We start from the raw sequence: 19,275 nt of genomic DNA, 5'->3' as shown, positions 1-19,275 counted from the left end.
CACAGACACTGACTCTCACTGGGGTACGGGTTCCACAGACACTGACTCTCACTGGGGTACGGGTTCCACACACACTGACTCTCACTGGGGTACGGGTTCCACAGACACTGACTCTCACTGGGGTACTGGCTCCACAGACACTGACTCTCACTGGGGTACGGGTCCCACAGACACGGACTCTCACTGGGGTACGGGTTCCACAGGCACTGACTCTCACTGGGGTATGGGTTCTACAGACACTGACTCTCAGTGGGGTACGGGTTCCACAGACACTGACTCTCACTGGGGTACGGGTTCCACAGACACTGACTCTCACTGGGGTACGGGTTCCACAGACACTGACTCACTGGGGTACGGGTTCCACAGACACTGACTCTCACTGGGGTACGGGTTCCACAGACACTGACTCTCACTGGGGTACGGGTTCCACACACACTGACTCTCACTGGGGTACGGGTGCCACAGACACTGACTCACTGGGGTACGGGTTCCATTGGACAGTGTATGGGGAGCTCGCTAACACATGGAATAGTTGAGATGCATTTAAGGGGAAGCTAGATAAGCACGAGGGAGAATGGAATCGGATATGTTGTTCGGGTGAGATTAGTTTTATTAGGAAGTAATTTACAGCATCATTGTGACATTTCCCAGAGACAGGAAAAAACGAAACAAATTCACGGTAAGATGATCGGAATTCCTCGGAGGATCCTCTGACACGAGTGGCTCAGTGTCACTAGGTGGGGATTTTCCGTAGGAACTTCTGGAACCACATGTAGGATGTAGCTGCACACAGCCCGTACCTTCCAAATAATCAATACATAGTTATACACACAGTGCAGCCAATCGTGTCCCAGACACCAGACTGAGAGTTTACCAGGAGGAGCGGACCGAGAGCTGAGCGGGGATAAAGAGCGAGAGCGGAGGAACTCGACACGGGCCGAATTTGAGAGAGTGACGTCAGCACAAGGGAAGAAGCTGATTGGTGAGTTTTATGTTTTAAGTTCATATCTGCTAAAAAGCCCGGTCGGAGAGGGGCTCTTCAAGTTAGGGGCCAGGTTTAAGTTGCAGGTCTGGGATAAAGCAGGAGCTTGGAGATTACTAACTTAATATATTAAATTAGTAACTATATTAATAACTTGAATTTGGTACATCTTGGTCTTAAGTTTCTGTACAGTTAGTTAATAGTCCTGTGCCGTGTGGGAAATCCACGAAGCTTCCCGTGTCCTGGACAACCACGTGTGCAGGAAGTGTTGTCAGCTTTCGGAGCTGGAGCAGCAGCTGGCGTCACCTACGGTGCATCCGCGAGGCTGAGAGCTTCAGAGGGCGGTTTAGAGTCAACCACGTTGGTGTGGGACTGGAGTCGCCTATAGGCCCAGCCCGGGTAAGGACGGCAGGTTTCCTTCCCTAAAGGACATCAGTGAACCCGTTGGGTTTTTACGACAATCCGACAGTTTCATGGTCACTTTTACTGGATTACTCGGCCAGTAACTTGTTTGTGACACAACAGCGTTAAGAATCTATCCAAACCTGCAGCCCCGCCAAATTCAAACAGGATGAACCAGGGAGTGAGAAATATAAACTTGCATGTTGCTGATATAACGGGCTTCGAGAGTTGCGGGGGTGGGGGTTGTTCATGTGCCCTTGGGGAGCACTTTGGACACCCCGCTTCTGCAACACCAGCCAGCCCCATTACAGTGAGCGTGTCTGGTGTTCCTCGGCACTGGATTGTGCTGCCTCTTCACCCTGCCCAATGGGTCCGTGCAAACATCTCCCTGTTCAAACTTGTCAAGATGTTTGTGTCAGTGCGGCTGGGATTAAGTGCTGGCGTTGCTCAGTCAGTAGTGGGTTTGCGCCGCACTCTAACAATATTCAGGCTTCATTCCACTTCAGCGCACTGGCGGAGGAGTGCTGCATTGCTGGGGGTGCTGTCTTTCAGATAAGACGCTAAACCGATGGCCCCGTCCAGTGTTCAGATCCCATGGCACTGTCCTGAACAGAACAATCTCCCTGTTCATTCCGCTGCTGTTTGTGGGATCGTGTTGTGCGCAAAATGGCTGCTGTGTTTGTGGCCACATCACGCCGGTCTGTGCACTTCGTTGTAATCCAAAAGCAAAGAGAAACTGCAGATGCTGGAGATCTGAAACAAAAGCAGAAACTGCTGGAAGCCCCCAGCAGGTCAGTCAGTGTATGGAGAGAGCGGAGGAGTTAACGCTTCATGTGGGGCCCCGTCATCGGATATTACAGGTGAACAGTGTTTAAACGGGAAGGTAACCAACTGGATGTGTTAGTGAAGCTCTTTGAGAGCCCTGAGCAAAGTTCGCCGCTCCCTCCTGAGTTTACTACTCCAATTCTTTCCACAGGTCAGGATATCCAGCCCAAGAGGGACCTGACCAGGTTCGTGAAATGGCTGCGGTACGTCCGACTTCAGCGCCAGAGGGCCATCCTGTACAAACGCCTGAAGGTGCCTCCAGCGATCAACCAGTTCACCCAGGCCATGGACAGGCAGACTGGTGAGTCCTGGTATTAGAGGAAGCTTTGGGTTATGGGGGGGGGCGGACGGTCCCAAGCTTGGGCAGGGGAATGGAGAGGGTCGGACGGTTGGGGTTCTGGAGTCTGCAGATGATGTGAACAGAATATTTGCTGTCTGAGGTCAACTGATGACAAACATTCAACCACCAAGATCGCTGATGCGCTCCGTGACGCTGCGGTTCTCGTGCTCCGCGGCACGCCCCCTGCGTGCAAGCCCCAGTAACGCGAACTCCTCTTGCAGCCACCCAGCTCTTCAAACTGGCCCATAAGTACAGGCCCGAGACCAAACGGGAGAAGAAGCAGAGGCTGTTGGCCCGAGCCGAGCAGAAGGCAGCCGGGAAGGGAGACGCTCCGACAAAGAGACCCGCGGTTCTCTGAGCAGGTGTGTGAGAGTGAGTTTACATGGTTCGGTCTGCTCGTATTTAATCTTGTCTGAGCTAAGATACCTGGGGTTTGAGATGTATGTATATTGATTACAGATGACCAGCACCCTCCGGTTCCTACATGTGTCTCATCTGAAAGACGGCACCTTCGACAGTGCAGCTATCCTGCAGTGGGAGTGTCAGCCTGGATTTTGTGCTCAAGTCTCTGGAGTGGGGCTTGAACACACGACCTTCTGACTCCAAGGCAAGGGTGTGGCCCACTGAGCCACGACTGACACTGATGAAAGAATGAGGACAGTTTACATGGACTGGGCTTGAATTCCCTGGAGTTTAGAAGATTAAGGGGTGATCTGATCGAGGTGTTTAAGATGATTAAAGGAGTTGATGGGGTCGAGAGAGAGAAACTATTTCCTCTGGTGGGGGGAGTCCAGAACAAGGGGGCAGAACCTTAAAATTAGAGCCAGGCCGTTCAGGGGTGATGTCAGGAAGCACTTCTTCACACAAAGGGTGGTGGAAATCTGGAACTCGCTCCCCCAGAAAGGCTGGATGTTGGGGGTCAGTCGGAGCTTCAAGAGTGAGATCGCTATTTTTTTTTGGGTAAGGGTATCAGGGACATGGAGCAAAGGCAAATAAATGGGGTTGAGGTGCAGATCAGCCGTGATCTGATAGAATGGAGGATGAGGCTCGAGGGGCAGAATGTGATATCGATTCAGTAAATTGAAGGGTTGAGCAGGTTCCTGTTCCCCAGCCCAGCACTGACTCTCGCTGTCTCTCTCTGTCTTTCCCCAGGTGTGAACACTGTCACCACACTGGTGGAGAATAAGAAAGCTCAGCTGGTGGTCATCGCGCATGATGTCGATCCCATTAAGGTAAGGAGCCTTTGGGCACATTGACTCGCAGCTCCCAGGCCCAGAGAGTGGCCTGGCCTGAACCCCAGGCAGCTCCGACAGTGCTGGGGACCTGATGGCTCCTGTACGGACACGCCTTGCGCTCTGTTTCACTGATCGTTGTGGAGAAGGAGACTCTGCTCCCGTGGGCGGGTGGCAGTGTCGGTGGCTGCCCATCACTCGCTTGGCCTGGCTAATGTTGCGATGATGTTTTTGAATTTCTTCACCTGAAGCTCAACATGTAGAGCAAAGAAACGAGCTTTTTAACCCTGAGCAACAGCCACGGCCGCCACCTGTATCTCGATCCGAGGGACCTTTTGTGATGAGTAACTGTGTCGCCCTCCCCATCCCAAACCACTCCCGTGCCTGACTGGCCATGCTCTGCTCCCTCCCCTTGGGAATGAGGATTAGGGGCCCAGAAACGGGTGAGCAATGTTCCCATTCATTTCTTTTTGGGCGACCCATTCTAAACACCGCGCCTGTGCGGTTTTCCCCATTTAAGAGCCGGCTGCGCAGGAGCCCCAGAGTGCTGCACAGCCGTGCAACCTAAAGGGAACATTGCAGATAGAGCATAGAAAAATAGGAGCAGGAGTCGGCCATTCGGCCCTTCGAGCCTGCTCCGCCATTCAACATGATCATGGCTGATCCTCGATCTCAATACCATATTCCCCTCTCTCCCCCCATACCCCTTGATGCCTTTTGTGTCCAGAAATCTATCTAACTCCTTCAATATATTCAGTGACTTGGCCTCCACAGCCTTCTGTGGTAGAGAATTCCACAGGTTCACCACCCTCCGAGTGAAGAAATTTCTCCTCATCTCAGTCCTAAATCTCCTACCCCGTATCCTGAGACTGTGACCCCTCGTTCTGGACCCCCCAGCCGGGGGAAACATCCTCCCTGCATCCAGTCTGTCTAGCCCAAGGCCCTGGATCACTGTAGTAAGGGATGAAGTCTGTCAGTGTATTATTCTCCTTGTTTTCAAATCCCTCCATGCCCTCACCCCTCCCTATCTCTCTAACCTCCAGCCCCACAATCCTCCGAGATATCTGCGCTGCTCCAATTCTGGCCTCTTGAGCATCGCTGATTTTAATTGCTCCACCATTGGCGGCTGTGCCTTCAGCCGCCTGGGCCCCGAGCTCTGGAAGTCCCTCCCTAAACCTCTCCACCTCTCTCTCCTTTTAAGACGCTCTTTAAAACCTGCCTCATTGACCAAGCTTTTGGTCACCTGTCATATCTCCTTATATGGCTCGGTCTCAGGTGTCTGATTTCCGCTCCTGTGAAGCACTTTGTGAGGTTTCACCGATGTTTGTGATGTCCCCCTCAGCTGGTCGTGTTCCTGCCCGCTCTCTGCCGTAAGATGGGGGTTCCTTACTGCATCGTCAAAGGCAAAGCCAGGCTCGGACGGCTGGTGCACAGAAAGACTGCCAGCTGCCTCGCCCTCGCACAGGTCAACCCGTGAGTACCCTGCTCGTAATCTCCGCGCTGGGGGGGAGGGGTTGCCGTTTACACTGAGCCTAGAGCTGGTGTGCCATTGTTAAGAGGAGTTAGTCGTAGATCCATCGGTGGTTAAACCACTCGCTCCCCCTCGTACCGAGGGTTACTGCAGCAACACGTCACTGGGACGACCCCAGCTCGTGGTCCCTGCCACTGGGTGGACAGTCCCAACAGAGGGACTCCATGCCATGCCCTTACCCCACTGGGAGCTAGTTAATTTTGGGGTGTGTGTGGGGGCTCTATTCTAATCCCACTCACTCAACATTGGCCAGTTTGAAAGGTTGAACTGAATCTGCGATGATGTGCAATGAATTTCTTCAGCTGAATGACCGTGTGGCATCTTGAGCTTTTTAACCCTGAGCAGTCGGTTCACCCCAATACCCTGACGCTGGCCCCGACCCCCTGAAGTCCGTCAGTGCGGCGAGCAATAACCTGTTTCTTTCCCACAGTGAGGACAAGGGAGCGATCGCCAAGCTGATCGAGGCTGTGCGGACGAACTACAACGAGCGATTCGATGAGGTACGTTCCTGACCCTGCGTATCTCCTGTTCACTCAGTGAATGATGGGGCAGCTTCGTGCTGTGCGATGGGGGAGGTGCTCGTGGGGTCGTCTTATCGATGCCAGGGTTAATGTCGCGTTACTTGACGTGAAAACGACCTTTAATGCGGAATGGTGGGGGACTGATAAATGGCAAAACACGAAGTCCCCGAATGCAAGCAGAGTGTCGATACTGGCCAGGGTCTTTTGGGGGGATGATTGACAGGCCCCCATCTTGCAGTTGTGCCTGGGGCAGTGTTGGAACTCCGAGCCACAGTGAGCCAATCAGCTCCATCGAGCCTGTGCCGGCTCTTTGAAAAGAGCGATCCAATTCGCCCCTTTCCCCGTAGCCCGGCAAGTCTCTCCTTTCTCGAGCATTGCATCAGACGGTGCTGATCCGACGAGAGGCAGAGGGGGAACCCGGTGAGAGATCACGGCGGTTTTAATCCACTCCCCGAGCGGGGTGGGGGAGGGGACAGACGCACAGACGAGGGACTGGTCGTCACAATCTGGGTGCAGCGTCTGTAGAAATGGTTATCGTAACGCCCCTGCCGGGGAGCTGCGGGATTGTTTCTGGCTGGGGGTTTGAACTCGAATTGATCCTCTCAATTCAACATTGGCCAGTCTGGAGGGTTGAACCGAGTCTGCGATGATTTGCAATGACCTCCTTGACCTGAATGACCGTGTGGCATCTTGAGCTTTTTAACCCTGAGCAGTCGGTTCACCCCAATACCACCCCGACCCTGTCCCCGAGCCCCTGAAGTCCATCAGTGCGGCAAGCAATAACCTGTTCCCTTCCCACATTGAGGACAAGGGAGCGATCGCACGATTTGATGAGCCAGTGTCTCAGTGAGCAGCACCCTTGCCGCTGAGTCAGAAGGTCGTGGGTTCAAGTCCCAATCCAGAGACTTCAGCACAAAATACAGGCTGACACTCCAGTACAGTGCTGAGGGAGTGCCGCACTGTCGGAGGGGCAGTACTGAGGGAGCGCCGCACTGTCGGAGGGGCAGTACTGAGGGAGCGCCGCACTGTCGGAGGGGCAGTACTGAGGGAGCGCCGCACTGTCGGAGGGGCAGTACTGAGGGAGCGCCGCACTGTCGGAGGGGCAGTACTGAGGGAGCGCCGCACTGTCGGAGGGGCAGTGCTGAGGGAGCACCGCACTGTCGGAGGGGCAGTACTGAGGGAGCGCCGCACTGTCGGAGGGGCAGTACTGAGGGAGCGCCGCACTGTCGGAGGGGCGGTACTGAGGGAGCACCGCACTGTCGGAGGGGCAGTACTGAGGGAGTGCCGCACTGTCGGAGGGGCAGTACTGAGGGAGCGCCGCATTGTCGGAGGGGCCGTACTGAGGGAGCGCCACATTGTCGGAGGGGCAGTACTGAGGGAGCGCCGCACTGTCGGAGGGCAGTACTGAGGGAGCGCCGCATTGTCGGAGGGGCAGTACTGAGGGAGCGCCGCACTGTCGGAGGGGCCGTACTGAGGGAGCGCCGCACTGTCGGAGGGGCAGTACTGAGGGAGCACTGCACTGTCGGAGGGGCAGTACTGAGGGAGCGCCGCACTGTCAGAGGGGCGGTAGTGCGGCGCTCCCTCAGTGTCGGTGTGGCTGTCAAACTGATGCCCCGTCTGCCCTCAGGTGGATGTAAAAGATTCCATGGCTCTATTTTGAAGAAGAGCAGGGGAGTTCTACCCGCTGTCCAGGGGTCAATATTTATCCCTCAATCAACATCACTAAAACAGATGATCTGGTCATTGTCACACTGCTGTTTGTGGGAGCTTGCTGTGCACAAATTGGCTGCCGCGTTTCCCACATTACAACAGTGACTCCACTTCATTGGCTGTAAAGCATTTTACGATATCCGGTGGTGGTGAAAGGCGCTATATAAATGCAAGTCTTTCTTTCTCTCAGATTCGTCGTCACTGGGGCGGTGGGATTCTGGGCCCCAAATCGGTGGCTCGTATTGTGAAGCTGGAGAAGGCCAAGGCCAAGGAGCTGGCGACCAAACTGGGCTAAATCCCTGGCCACAGCCCGTTTGTATATAAAAATAAAACTAGCTATTTTAAAGAAAACCTCCCTCATTTTTGAGGTCGCAAAATTGCCTGATCGAGCAGCTCCGATTAATCCACAAGGTAGGAGCTGGGAGTTGTACCAATCCCACCCTGCACAGTCGGTTCACTTTCCCTCTCCTGAGCTCCGGGTTCGTTTGTTTACACCAACACTATTGGGTTCAAAATGTCAATACACTCGTCTCTCCCCTGAGCCTGCATAAACACGACCAGCTTCCTCCATCTCTGCCTGCTCTGTTTAATTTCCGCCTCTGTTCACTCTCCCAATTGCCCCCTCTAGTGCGGTAACCAGAGCTGTACCTCGAGCCGGGGACCAAAGCTCTCTCCTGTCCCCCTACCCCTTGCATTCTGTGTCTGCTGCAGTCTTTTATTGTTTTCTCCCCAAATGCTACTTGGATTATGTTTTGTGAGGTTGAGGTCCCATTGACAGAAGAACTGGGGTACGGATTCCACAGACACCGATGCTCGCTGGGGTACGGGTTACACAGACACTGACTCTCACTGGGGTACGGGTGCCACAGACACTGACTCTCACTGGGATACGGGTGCCACAGACACTGACTCTCACTGGGGTACGGGTGCCACAGACACTGACTCTCACTGGGATACGGGTGCCACAGACACTGACTCTCACTGGGATACGGGTGCCACAGACACTGACTCACTGGGGTACAGGTTCCATTGGACAGTGTATGGGGAGCTCGCTAACACATGGAATAGTTGAGATGCATTTAAGGGGAAGCTAGATAAGCATGAGGGAGAATGGAATCGGATATGTTGTTCGGGTGAGATTAGTTTTATTTGGAAGTAATTTACAGCATCATTGGGACATTTCCCAGAGACAGGAAAAAACAAAACAAATTCGTGGCAAGATGATTGGAATTCCTCGGAGGATCCTCTGACTCGAGTGGCTCAGTGTCACTAGGTGGGGATTTTCCGTACGAACTTCTGGAACCACATGTAGGATGTAGCTGCACACAGCCCGTACCTTCCAAATAATCAATGCATAGTTATACACAGTGCAGCCAATCGTGTCCCGGACACCAGACTGAGAGTTTACCAGGAGGCGCGGACCGCGAGCTGAGCGGGGATAAAGAGCGGAGCAACTCAACACGGGCCGAATTTGAAAGAGTGACGTCAGCACAACGGAAGAAGCTGATTGGTGAGTTTTATGTTTTAAGTTCATTTCTGCTGAAGAGCGCAGTTGGAGAGGGGCTCTTCAAGTTAGGGGCCAGGGTTAAATAGCAGATTTGGGATAAAGCAGGAGCTTGGAGATTACTAACTTAATATATTAAATTAGTAACTATATTAATGACTTGAATTTGGTACATCTTGGTCTTAATTTTCTGTACAGTTAGTTAATAGTCCTGTGCCGTGTGGGAAATCCAGGACACTTTCCGTGTCCTGGACAACCACGTGTGCAGGAAGTGTCGTCGGCTGGAGTTGCTCGAGCTCCGGGTTTCAGAGCTGGAGCAGCAGCTGGCGTCGCCTGCGTTGCATCCGTGAGGCTGAGAGCTTCAGAGGGCAGTTTAGAGTCAGCCACGTTGGTGTGGGACTGGAGTCGCCTATAGACCCAGCCCGGGTAAGGACGGCAGGTTTCCTTCCCTAAAGGACATCAGTGAACCCGTTGGGTTTTTACGACAATCCCGACAGTTTCATGGTCACTTTTACTGGATTACTCGGCCAGTAACTTGTTCGTGACACAACAGCGTTAAGAATCTTTCCAAACCTGCAGCCCCGCCAAATTCAAACAGGATGAACCAGGGAGTGAGAAATATAAACTCGCACGTTGCTGATATAACGGGCTTCGAGAGCTGTGGGGGTGGGGGTTGTTCATGTGCCCTTGGGGAGCACTTTGGACACCCTGCTTCTGCAACACCAGCCAGCCCCATTACAGTGAGCGTGTCTGGTGTTCCTCGGTACTGGATTGTGCTGCCTCTTCACCCTGCCTAATGGCTCCGTGCAGACGCCTCCCTGTTCAAACTTGTCAAGATGTTTGTCAGTGCGGCTGGGATTAAGTGCTGGCTTTGCTCAGTCAGTAGTGGGTTTGCGCCGCACTCTAACAATATTCAGGCTTCATTCCACTTCAGCGCACTGGCGGAGGAGTGCTGCATTGCTGGCGGTGCTGTCTTTCAGATAAGACGCTAAACCGATGGCCCCGTCCAGTGTTCAGATCCCATGGCACTGTCCTGAACAGAACAATCTCCCTGTTCATTTCCGCTGCTGCTTGTGGGATCGTGTTGTGCGCGAACTGGCTGCTGTGTTTGTGGCCACATCACGCCGGTCTGTGCACTTTGTTGTAATCCAAAAGCAAAGTAACTGCAGATGCTGGAGATCTGAAACAAAAGCAGAAACTGCTGGAAGCCCCCAGCAGGTCAGTCAGTGTATGGAGAGAGCGGAGGAGTTAACGCTTCATGTGGGGCCCCGTCATCGGATATTACAGGTGAACAGCGTTTAAACGGGAAGGTAACCAACGAGATGTGTTAGTGAAGCTCTTTGAGAGCCCTGAGCAAAGTTCGGCGCTCCCTCCTGAGTTTACTATTCCAATTCTTTCCACAGGTCAGGATATCCAGCCCAAGAGGGACCTGACCAGGTTCGTGAAATGGCCGCAGTACGTCCAACTTCAGCGCCAGAGGGCCATCCTGTACAAACGCCTGAAGGTGCCTCCAGCGATCAACCAGTTCACCCAGGCCATGGACAGGCAGACTGGTGAGTCCTGGTATTACAGGAAGCTTTGGATTATGGGGGTGGTGGGGGCGGACGGTCCCAAGCTTGGGCAGGGGAAGGGAGAGGGTCGGACGGTTGGGGTTCTGGAGTCTGCAGATGATGTGAACAGAATATTTGCCATCTGAGGTCAACTGATGACAAACATTCAACCACCAAGATCGCTGATGCGCTCCGTGACGCCCTGGTTCTTCTGCTTCCCGGCGCGCTCCCTGCGTGCAAGCCCCAGTAACGCTAACTCCTTCTCTTGCAGCCACCCAGCTCTTCAAACTGGCCCATAAGTACAGGCCCGAGACCAAACAGGAGAAGAAGCAGAGGCTGTTGGCCCGAGCCGAGCAGAAGGCAGCCGGGAAGGGAGACGCTCCGACAAAGAGACCCGCGGTTCTCCGAGCAGGTGTGTGAGAGTGAGTTTACACGTTTCGGTCCGCTCGTATTTAATCTTGTCTGAGCTGAGGAGCGAGTTGGGTAGGATTGATTGGGGAATGTCACTCAAAGGGTTGACAGTGGAGAGGCAATGACAAACATTCAAAGACCGAATGGATGAACTACAGAATTTGTTCATCCCAGTTTGGCATAAAAATAAAACAAAAAAGGTGACTCAACCGTGGCTAACAAGGGAACTTAGGGATAGCATAAGATCCAAGGAGAGGACATATAAATTGGCCAGAAAAAGCAATAATCTTGAGGATTGGGAGCAGTTTAGGATTCAACAAAGGAGGACAAAGGGATTAATTAAGAAGGGGAAAATAGAATATGAGAGTAAGCTTGCAGGCAACATTAAAAACTGACTGTAAAAGCTTTTATAGATATGTGAAGAGAAAAAGATTGGTGAAGTCAAGCGTAGGTCCCTTGCAGTCAGAATCAGGGGAATTTATAATGGGGAACAAAGAAATGGCAGACCAACTAAATACATATTTTGGTTCTGTCTTCACAAAGGAGGACACAAATAACCTCCCAGAGATGCCGGGGAACATAGGGTCTGATGAAAGGGTGGAACTGAAAGAAATCAGTATTTGCAGGGAAATGGTGTTAGGAAAATTGATGGGACTGAAGGCCGATAAATCCCATGGGCCTGATAATCTACATCCTAGGGTACTTAAGGAAGTGGCCCTAGAAATAGTAGATGCATTGCTGGTCATCTTCCAGAACTCTCTAGACTCTGGAACAGTACCCATGGAATGGAGGGTAGCTAATGTTACCCCACTATTCAAAAAAGGTGGTAGAGAAAAAGTGGGGAATTATAGACTGGTAAGCCTGACATCGGTAGTGGGGAAAATGCTAGAGTCCATTATAAAAGATGAAATAGCAGAGCACTTGGAAAGCAGTGACTGGATCGGACAAAGTCAACATGGATTTACAAAAGGCACATGGGATTACGGGCAAGGTATTGACTTGGATAGAGAACTGGTTGGCAGATAGAAAGCAAAGGGTTGGAATAAACGGGTCATTTTCCGAGTGGCAGAGCTGGGTGGGAGGGTATGCTGTGAGGAGGATGTCGTGAAACTCCAGTACGATTTGGACAGGTTGGGTGATTGGGCAGAAACATGGCAAATGCACTATAATGTGGATAAATGTGAGGTTATCCACTTTGGTGGCAAAAACAGGAAGGCAGATTATTATTTGAATGGCAATAGATTGGGAGAAGGGTAAGTGCAAAGAGACCTGGGTGTTCTTGTGCACCAGTCGCTGAAGGTAAGCATGCAGGTGCAGCAGGCGGTTAAGAAGGCAAATGGTATGTTGGCCTTCGTAGCAAGAGGGTTCGAGTACAGGAACAAGGATGTCTTGCTGCAGTTGTACAGGGCCTTGGTGAGACCGCACCTTGAGTATTGTGTGCAGTTTTGGTCGCCTTATCTGAGGAAGGACGTTTTTGCCATGGAGGGAGTGCAGCGAAGATTCACCAGGCTGATACCTGGCATGGCAGGAATGACGTATTGGAGAGATTGTGTCGATTGGGCTTACACTCACTGGAGTTTAGAAGATTGAGAGGGGATCTCATCGAAACCTATAAAATTCTGTCAGGCCTGGACAGACTAGATGCAGGAAGGATGTTTCCAATGGTCGGGGAGTCCAGAACCAGGGGTCATAGTCTAAGGATAAGGGGTAAGCCATTTAGGACTGAAATGAGGAGGAATTTCTTCACCCAGAGAGCGGTGAACCTGTGGAATTCTCTGCCACAGAGGGCGGTGGAGGCCAGTTCATCTATCTATCTTTATTTTTATTTTTATATATATAAAGCAGTCGGTCAGTCTGTCGTTATAGAGCGTATCTACTCATGTTATATCAAAAGAAAGGTTATGATCAGGGGAGTGTCATAGGCATATTTACCTTTTGGTCAGACAAAAATTGTTTCGACAGTATACAAAAAACGTTCAAAAATCTGCTCATTAGCGGTTGACCAATCCTACCGCTCATTAGAGTTGAGTGACGTGATGGTTGACCAATGCTACAGTTCAGTGACCTGATGGTTGACCAATCGGTGTGTCACGGGCGGGACCTAATCCTGCAGCCTCCTAAAAATATTGCCGCCATTGTTTCCCCTGCTTTTCCTCAACAGCGAGCGGGGCAGCTGCGTTGGCCTGCCGGAGCGCGAGGTGACTTGGGCCGGGCCACTCGGCCCGAGACACAGAGCGGGGGAGCGGCAGCGGGCGGCCATCAACCGCGCGGCCCGAGACACAGAGCGGCAGCGGCCGGCCAGCCGTCAACTGCGCGGCCCTCTAAACTGCCCTGGCAACGCCGGGCCCCCCCAGCTAGTTAAATATATTCAAGAAGGAGTTGGATATATTTCTTAAGGCTAAAGGGATATGGGGAGAAGGCAGGGACAGGGTACTGAATTTGGATGATCAGCCATGATCTCATTGAATGGCGGAGCAGGCTCGAGGGGCCGAATGGCCTACTCCTGCTCCTATCTTCTATGCTAAGATAACTGGGGTTTGAGATGTGTGTATATTGATTACAGATGACCAGCACCCTCCGGTTCCTCCAGTGTCTCATCTGAAAGACGGCACCTTCGACAGTGCAGCTATCCTGCAGTGGGAGTGTCAGCCTGGATTTTGTGCTCAAGTCTCTGGAGTGGGGCTTGAACACACGACCTTCTGACTCCGAGGCAAGGGTGTGGCCCACTGAGCCACGACTGACACTGATGAAACAATGAGGACAGTTTACATAGACTGGGCTTGAATTCCTTGGAGTTTAGAAGATTAAGGGGTGATCTGATCGAGGTGTTTAAGATGATTAAAGGAGTTGATGGGGTCGAGAGAGAGAAACTATTTCCTCTGGTGGGGGGAGTCCAGAACAAGGGGGGCAGAACCTTAAAATTAGAGCCAGGCCGTTCAGGGGTGATGTCAGGAAGCACCTCTTCACACAAAGGGTGGTGGAAATCTGGAACTCTCCCCCAGAAAGGCTGTGGATGTTGGGGGTCAGTCGGAGCTTCAAGAGTGAGATTGATAGATTTTTGTTGGGTAAGGGTATCAGGGACATGGAGCAAAGGCAAATAAATGGGGTTGAGGTGCAGATCAGCCGTGATCTGATAAAATGGAGGATGAGGCTCGAGGGGCAGAATGTGATATCGATTCAGTAGATTGAAGGGTTGGGCAGGTTCCTGTTGCCCAGCCCAGACCTGACTCTCGCTGTCTCTCTCTGTCTTTCCCCAGGTGTGAACACTGTCACCACACTGGTGGAGAATAAGAAAGCTCAGCTGGTGGTCATCGCGCATGATGTCGATCCCATTGAGGTAAGGAGCCTTTGGGCACATTGACTCGCAGTTCCCGGGGCCCAGAGAGTGGCCTGGCCTGAACCCCAGGCAGCTCCGACAGTGCTGGGGACCTGATGGCTCCTGTACGGACACGCCTTGCGCTCTGTTTCACTGATCGTTGTGGAGAAGGAGACTCTGCTCCCGTGGGCGGGTGGCAGTGTCGGTGGCTGCCCATCACTCGCTTGGCCTGGCTAATGTTGCGATGATGTTTTTGAATTTCTTCACCTGAAGCTCAACATGTAGAGCAAAGAAACGAGCTTTTTAACCCTGAGCAACAGCCACGGCCGCCACCTGTATCTCGATCCGAGGGACCTTTTGTGATGAGTAACTGTGTCGCCCTCCCCATCCCAAACCACTCCCGTGCCTGACTGGCCATGCTCTGCTCCCTCCCCTTGGGAATGAGGATTAGGGGCCCAGAAACGGGTGAGCAATGTTCCCATTCATTTCTTTTTGGGCGACCCATTCTAAACACCGCGCCTGTGCGGTTTTCCCCATTTAAGAGCCGGCTGCGCAGGAGCCCCAGAGTGCTGCACAGCCGTGCAACCTAAAGGGAACATTGCAGATAGAGCATAGAAAAATAGGAGCAGGAGTCGGCCATTCGGCCCTTCGAGCCTGCTCCGCCATTCAACATGATCATGGCTGATCCTCGATCTCAATACCATATTCCCCTCTCTCCCCCCATACCCCTTGATGCCTTTTGTGTCCAGAAATCTATCTAACTCCTTCAATATATTCAGTGACTTGGCCTCCACAGCCTTCTGTGGTAGAGAATTCCACAGGTTCACCACCCTCCGAGTGAAGAAATTTCTCCTCATCTCAGTCCTAAATCTCCTACCCCGTATCCTGAGACTGTGACCCCTCGTTCTGGACCCCCCAGCCGGGGGAAACATCCTCCCTGCATCCAGTCTGTCTAGCCCAAGGCCCTGGATCACTGTAGTAAGGGATGAAGTCTGTCAGTGTATTATTCTCCTTGTTTTCAAATCCCTCCATGCCCTCACCCCTCCCTATCTCTCTAACCTCCAGCCCCACAATCCTCCGAGATATCTGCGCTGCTCCAATTCTGGCCTCTTGAGCATCGCTGATTTTAATTGCTCCACCATTGGCGGCTGTGCCTTCAGCCGCCTGGGCCCCGAGCTCTGGAAGTCCCTCCCTAAACCTCTCCACCTCTCTCTCCTTTTAAGACGCTCTTTAAAACCTGCCTCATTGACCAAGCTTTTGGTCACCTGTCATATCTCCTTATATGGCTCGGTCTCAGGTGTCTGATTTCCGCTCCTGTGAAGCACTTTGTGAGGTTTCACCGATGTTTGTGATGTCCCCCTCAGCTGGTCGTGTTCCTGCCCGCTCTCTGCCGTAAGATGGGGGTTCCTTACTGCATCGTCAAAGGCAAAGCCAGGCTCGGACGGCTGGTGCACAGAAAGACTGCCAGCTGCCTCGCCCTCGCACAGGTCAACCCGTGAGTACCCTGCTCGTAATCTCCGCGCTGGGGGGGAGGGGTTGCCGTTTACACTGAGCCTAGAGCTGGTGTGCCATTGTTAAGAGGAGTTAGTCGTAGATCCATCGGTGGTTAAACCACTCGCTCCCCCTCGTACCGAGGGTTACTGCAGCAACACGTCACTGGGACGACCCCAGCTCGTGGTCCCTGCCACTGGGTGGACAGTCCCAACAGAGGGACTCCATGCCATGCCCTTACCCCACTGGGAGCTAGTTAATTTTGGGGTGTGTGTGGGGGCTCTATTCTAATCCCACTCACTCAACATTGGCCAGTTTGAAAGGTTGAACTGAATCTGCGATGATGTGCAATGAATTTCTTCAGCTGAATGACCGTGTGGCATCTTGAGCTTTTTAACCCTGAGCAGTCGGTTCACCCCAATACCCTGACGCTGGCCCCGACCCCCTGAAGTCCGTCAGTGCGGCGAGCAATAACCTGTTTCTTTCCCACAGTGAGGACAAGGGAGCGATCGCCAAGCTGATCGAGGCTGTGCGGACGAACTACAACGAGCGATTCGATGAGGTACGTTCCTGACCCTGCGTATCTCCTGTTCACTCAGTGAATGATGGGGCAGCTTCGTGCTGTGCGATGGGGGAGGTGCTCGTGGGGTCGTCTTATCGATGCCAGGGTTAATGTCGCGTTACTTGACGTGAAAACGACCTTTAATGCGGAATGGTGGGGGACTGATAAATGGCAAAACACGAAGTCCCCGAATGCAAGCAGAGTGTCGATACTGGCCAGGGTCTTTTGGGGGGATGATTGACAGGCCCCCATCTTGCAGTTGTGCCTGGGGCAGTGTTGGAACTCCGAGCCACAGTGAGCCAATCAGCTCCATCGAGCCTGTGCCGGCTCTTTGAAAAGAGCGATCCAATTCGCCCCTTTCCCCGTAGCCCGGCAAGTCTCTCCTTTCTCGAGCATTGCATCAGACGGTGCTGATCCGACGAGAGGCAGAGGGGGAACCCGGTGAGAGATCACGGCGGTTTTAATCCACTCCCCGAGCGGGGTGGGGGAGGGGACAGACGCACAGACGAGGGACTGGTCGTCACAATCTGGGTGCAGCGTCTGTAGAAATGGTTATCGTAACGCCCCTGCCGGGGAGCTGCGGGATTGTTTCTGGCTGGGGGTTTGAACTCGAATTGATCCTCTCAATTCAACATTGGCCAGTCTGGAGGGTTGAACCGAGTCTGCGATGATTTGCAATGACCTCCTTGACCTGAATGACCGTGTGGCATCTTGAGCTTTTTAACCCTGAGCAGTCGGTTCACCCCAATACCACCCCGACCCTGTCCCCGAGCCCCTGAAGTCCATCAGTGCGGCAAGCAATAACCTGTTCCCTTCCCACATTGAGGACAAGGGAGCGATCGCACGATTTGATGAGCCAGTGTCTCAGTGAGCAGCACCCTTGCCGCTGAGTCAGAAGGTCGTGGGTTCAAGTCCCAATCCAGAGACTTCAGCACAAAATACAGGCTGACACTCCAGTACAGTGCTGAGGGAGTGCCGCACTGTCGGAGGGGCAGTACTGAGGGAGCGCCGCACTGTCGGAGGGGCAGTACTGAGGGAGCGCCGCACTGTCGGAGGGGCAGTACTGAGGGAGCGCCGCACTGTCGGAGGGGCAGTACTGAGGGAGCGCCGCACTGTCGGAGGGGCAGTACTGAGGGAGCGCCGCACTGTCGGAGGGGCAGTGCTGAGGGAGCACCGCACTGTCGGAGGGGCAGTACTGAGGGAGCGCCGCACTGTCGGAGGGGCAGTACTGAGGGAGCGCCGCACTGTCGGAGGGGCGGTACTGAGGGAGCACCGCACTGTCGGAGGGGCAGTACTGAGGGAGCGCCGCACTGTCGGAGGGGCAGTACTGAGGGAGCGCCGCATTGTCGGAGGGGCCGTACTGAGGGAGCGCCACATTGTCGGAGGGGCAGTACTGAGGGAGCGCCGCACTGTCGGAGGGCAGTACTGAGGGAGCGCCGCATTGTCGGAGGGGCAGTACTGAGGGAGCGCCGCACTGTCGGAGGGGCCGTACTGAGGGAGCGCCGCACTGTCGGAGGGGCAGTACTGAGGGAGCACTGCACTGTCGGAGGGGCAGTACTGAGGGAGCGCCGCACTGTCAGAGGGGCGGTAGTGCGGCGCTCCCTCAGTGTCGGTGTGGCTGTCAAACTGATGCCCCGTCTGCCCTCAGGTGGATGTAAAAGATTCCATGGCTCTATTTTGAAGAAGAGCAGGGGAGTTCTACCCGCTGTCCAGGGGTCAATATTTATCCCTCAATCAACATCACTAAAACAGATGATCTGGTCATTGTCACACTGCTGTTTGTGGGAGCTTGCTGTGCACAAATTGGCTGCCGCGTTTCCCACATTACAACAGTGACTCCACTTCATTGGCTGTAAAGCATTTTACGATATCCGGTGGTGGTGAAAGGCGCTATATAAATGCAAGTCTTTCTTTCTCTCAGATTCGTCGTCACTGGGGCGGTGGGATTCTGGGCCCCAAATCGGTGGCTCGTATTGTGAAGCTGGAGAAGGCCAAGGCCAAGGAGCTGGCGACCAAACTGGGCTAAATCCCTGGCCACAGCCCGTTTGTATATAAAAATAAAACTAGCTATTTTAAAGAAAACCTCCCTCATTTTTGAGGTCGCAAAATTGCCTGATCGAGCAGCTCCGATTAATCCACAAGGTAGGAGCTGGGAGTTGTACCAATCCCACCCTGCACAGTCGGTTCACTTTCCCTCTCCTGAGCTCCGGGTTCGTTTGTTTACACCAACACTATTGGGTTCAAAATGTCAATACACTCGTCTCTCCCCTGAGCCTGCATAAACACGACCAGCTTCCTCCATCTCTGCCTGCTCTGTTTAATTTCCGCCTCTGTTCACTCTCCCAATTGCCCCCTCTAGTGCGGTAACCAGAGCTGTACCTCGAGCCGGGGACCAAAGCTCTCTCCTGTCCCCCTACCCCTTGCATTCTGTGTCTGCTGCAGTCTTTTATTGTTTTCTCCCCAAATGCTACTTGGATTATGTTTTGTGAGGTTGAGGTCCCATTGACAGAAGAACTGGGGTACGGATTCCACAGACACCGATGCTCGCTGGGGTACGGGTTACACAGACACTGACTCTCACTGGGGTACGGGTGCCACAGACACTGACTCTCACTGGGATACGGGTGCCACAGACACTGACTCTCACTGGGATACGGGTGCCACAGACACTGACTCACTGGGGTACAGGTTCCATTGGACAGTGTATGGGGAGCTCGCTAACACATGGAATAGTTGAGATGCATTTAAGGGGAAGCTAGATAAGCATGAGGGAGAATGGAATCGGATATGTTGTTCGGGTGAGATTAGTTTTATTTGGAAGTAATTTACAGCATCATTGGGACATTTCCCAGAGACAGGAAAAAACAAAACAAATTCGTGGCAAGATGATTGGAATTC

At 53.1% G+C, this 19,275-nt stretch overlaps 2 protein-coding genes, 4 non-coding genes and 4 pseudogenes across 6 annotated transcripts; all 10 read left to right on the top strand.

Annotated features, from left to right (window-relative positions):
* Positions 1-2,614: 2,614 nt before the first annotated feature.
* On the top strand, positions 2,615-2,692 carry LOC147101549 (small nucleolar RNA SNORD24). Its single transcript, XR_015073418.1, has one exon. It is a non-coding gene; the product is annotated as a small nucleolar RNA SNORD24 (small nucleolar RNA).
* On the top strand, positions 2,673-7,894 carry LOC147101545 (large ribosomal subunit protein eL8-like). The gene is made up of 5 exons (XM_085965209.1): positions 2,673-2,911; positions 3,702-3,781; positions 5,124-5,254; positions 5,743-5,812; positions 7,734-7,894. Exons 3-5 carry the CDS (start codon positions 5,157-5,159, stop codon positions 7,836-7,838), a joined length of 273 nt encoding a protein of 90 aa, XP_085821335.1. The 5' UTR covers positions 2,673-2,911; positions 3,702-3,781; positions 5,124-5,156; the 3' UTR covers positions 7,839-7,894.
* Positions 3,999-4,077, top strand: LOC147101548 (small nucleolar RNA SNORD36). Its single transcript, XR_015073423.1, has one exon. It is a non-coding gene; the product is annotated as a small nucleolar RNA SNORD36 (small nucleolar RNA).
* On the top strand, positions 5,586-5,658 carry LOC147101547 (small nucleolar RNA SNORD36; annotated as a pseudogene).
* Positions 6,475-6,547, top strand: LOC147101546 (small nucleolar RNA SNORD36; annotated as a pseudogene).
* Positions 7,895-8,044: 150 nt separating the features above from the next.
* On the top strand, positions 8,045-18,459 carry LOC147101540 (large ribosomal subunit protein eL8-like). The gene is made up of 7 exons (XM_085965208.1): positions 8,045-9,053; positions 10,451-10,600; positions 10,869-11,009; positions 14,266-14,345; positions 15,689-15,819; positions 16,308-16,377; positions 18,299-18,459. The coding sequence occupies exons 1-7, from the start codon at positions 8,894-8,896 to the stop codon at positions 18,401-18,403; spliced, it is 837 nt and encodes a 278-aa protein (XP_085821334.1). The 5' UTR covers positions 8,045-8,893; the 3' UTR covers positions 18,404-18,459.
* LOC147101544 (small nucleolar RNA SNORD24) lies at positions 10,710-10,787 on the top strand. The gene has a single exon (XR_015073420.1). It is a non-coding gene; the product is annotated as a small nucleolar RNA SNORD24 (small nucleolar RNA).
* Positions 14,564-14,642, top strand: LOC147101543 (small nucleolar RNA SNORD36). Its single transcript, XR_015073415.1, has one exon. It is a non-coding gene; the product is annotated as a small nucleolar RNA SNORD36 (small nucleolar RNA).
* LOC147101542 (small nucleolar RNA SNORD36) lies at positions 16,151-16,223 on the top strand (annotated as a pseudogene).
* LOC147101541 (small nucleolar RNA SNORD36) lies at positions 17,040-17,112 on the top strand (annotated as a pseudogene).
* Positions 18,460-19,275: the final 816 nt, after the last annotated feature.

The sequence above is a fragment of the Somniosus microcephalus genome, chromosome 23, assembly GCF_052327205.1.
Source record: "Somniosus microcephalus isolate GS21.2 chromosome 23, FLI_Smic_1.0, whole genome shotgun sequence".
Lineage (NCBI taxonomy): Eukaryota > Metazoa > Chordata > Chondrichthyes > Squaliformes > Somniosidae > Somniosus > Somniosus microcephalus.
The sequence above is the reverse complement of the archived record's forward strand: the minus strand, read 5'-3'. Positions and strand labels throughout refer to the sequence as shown.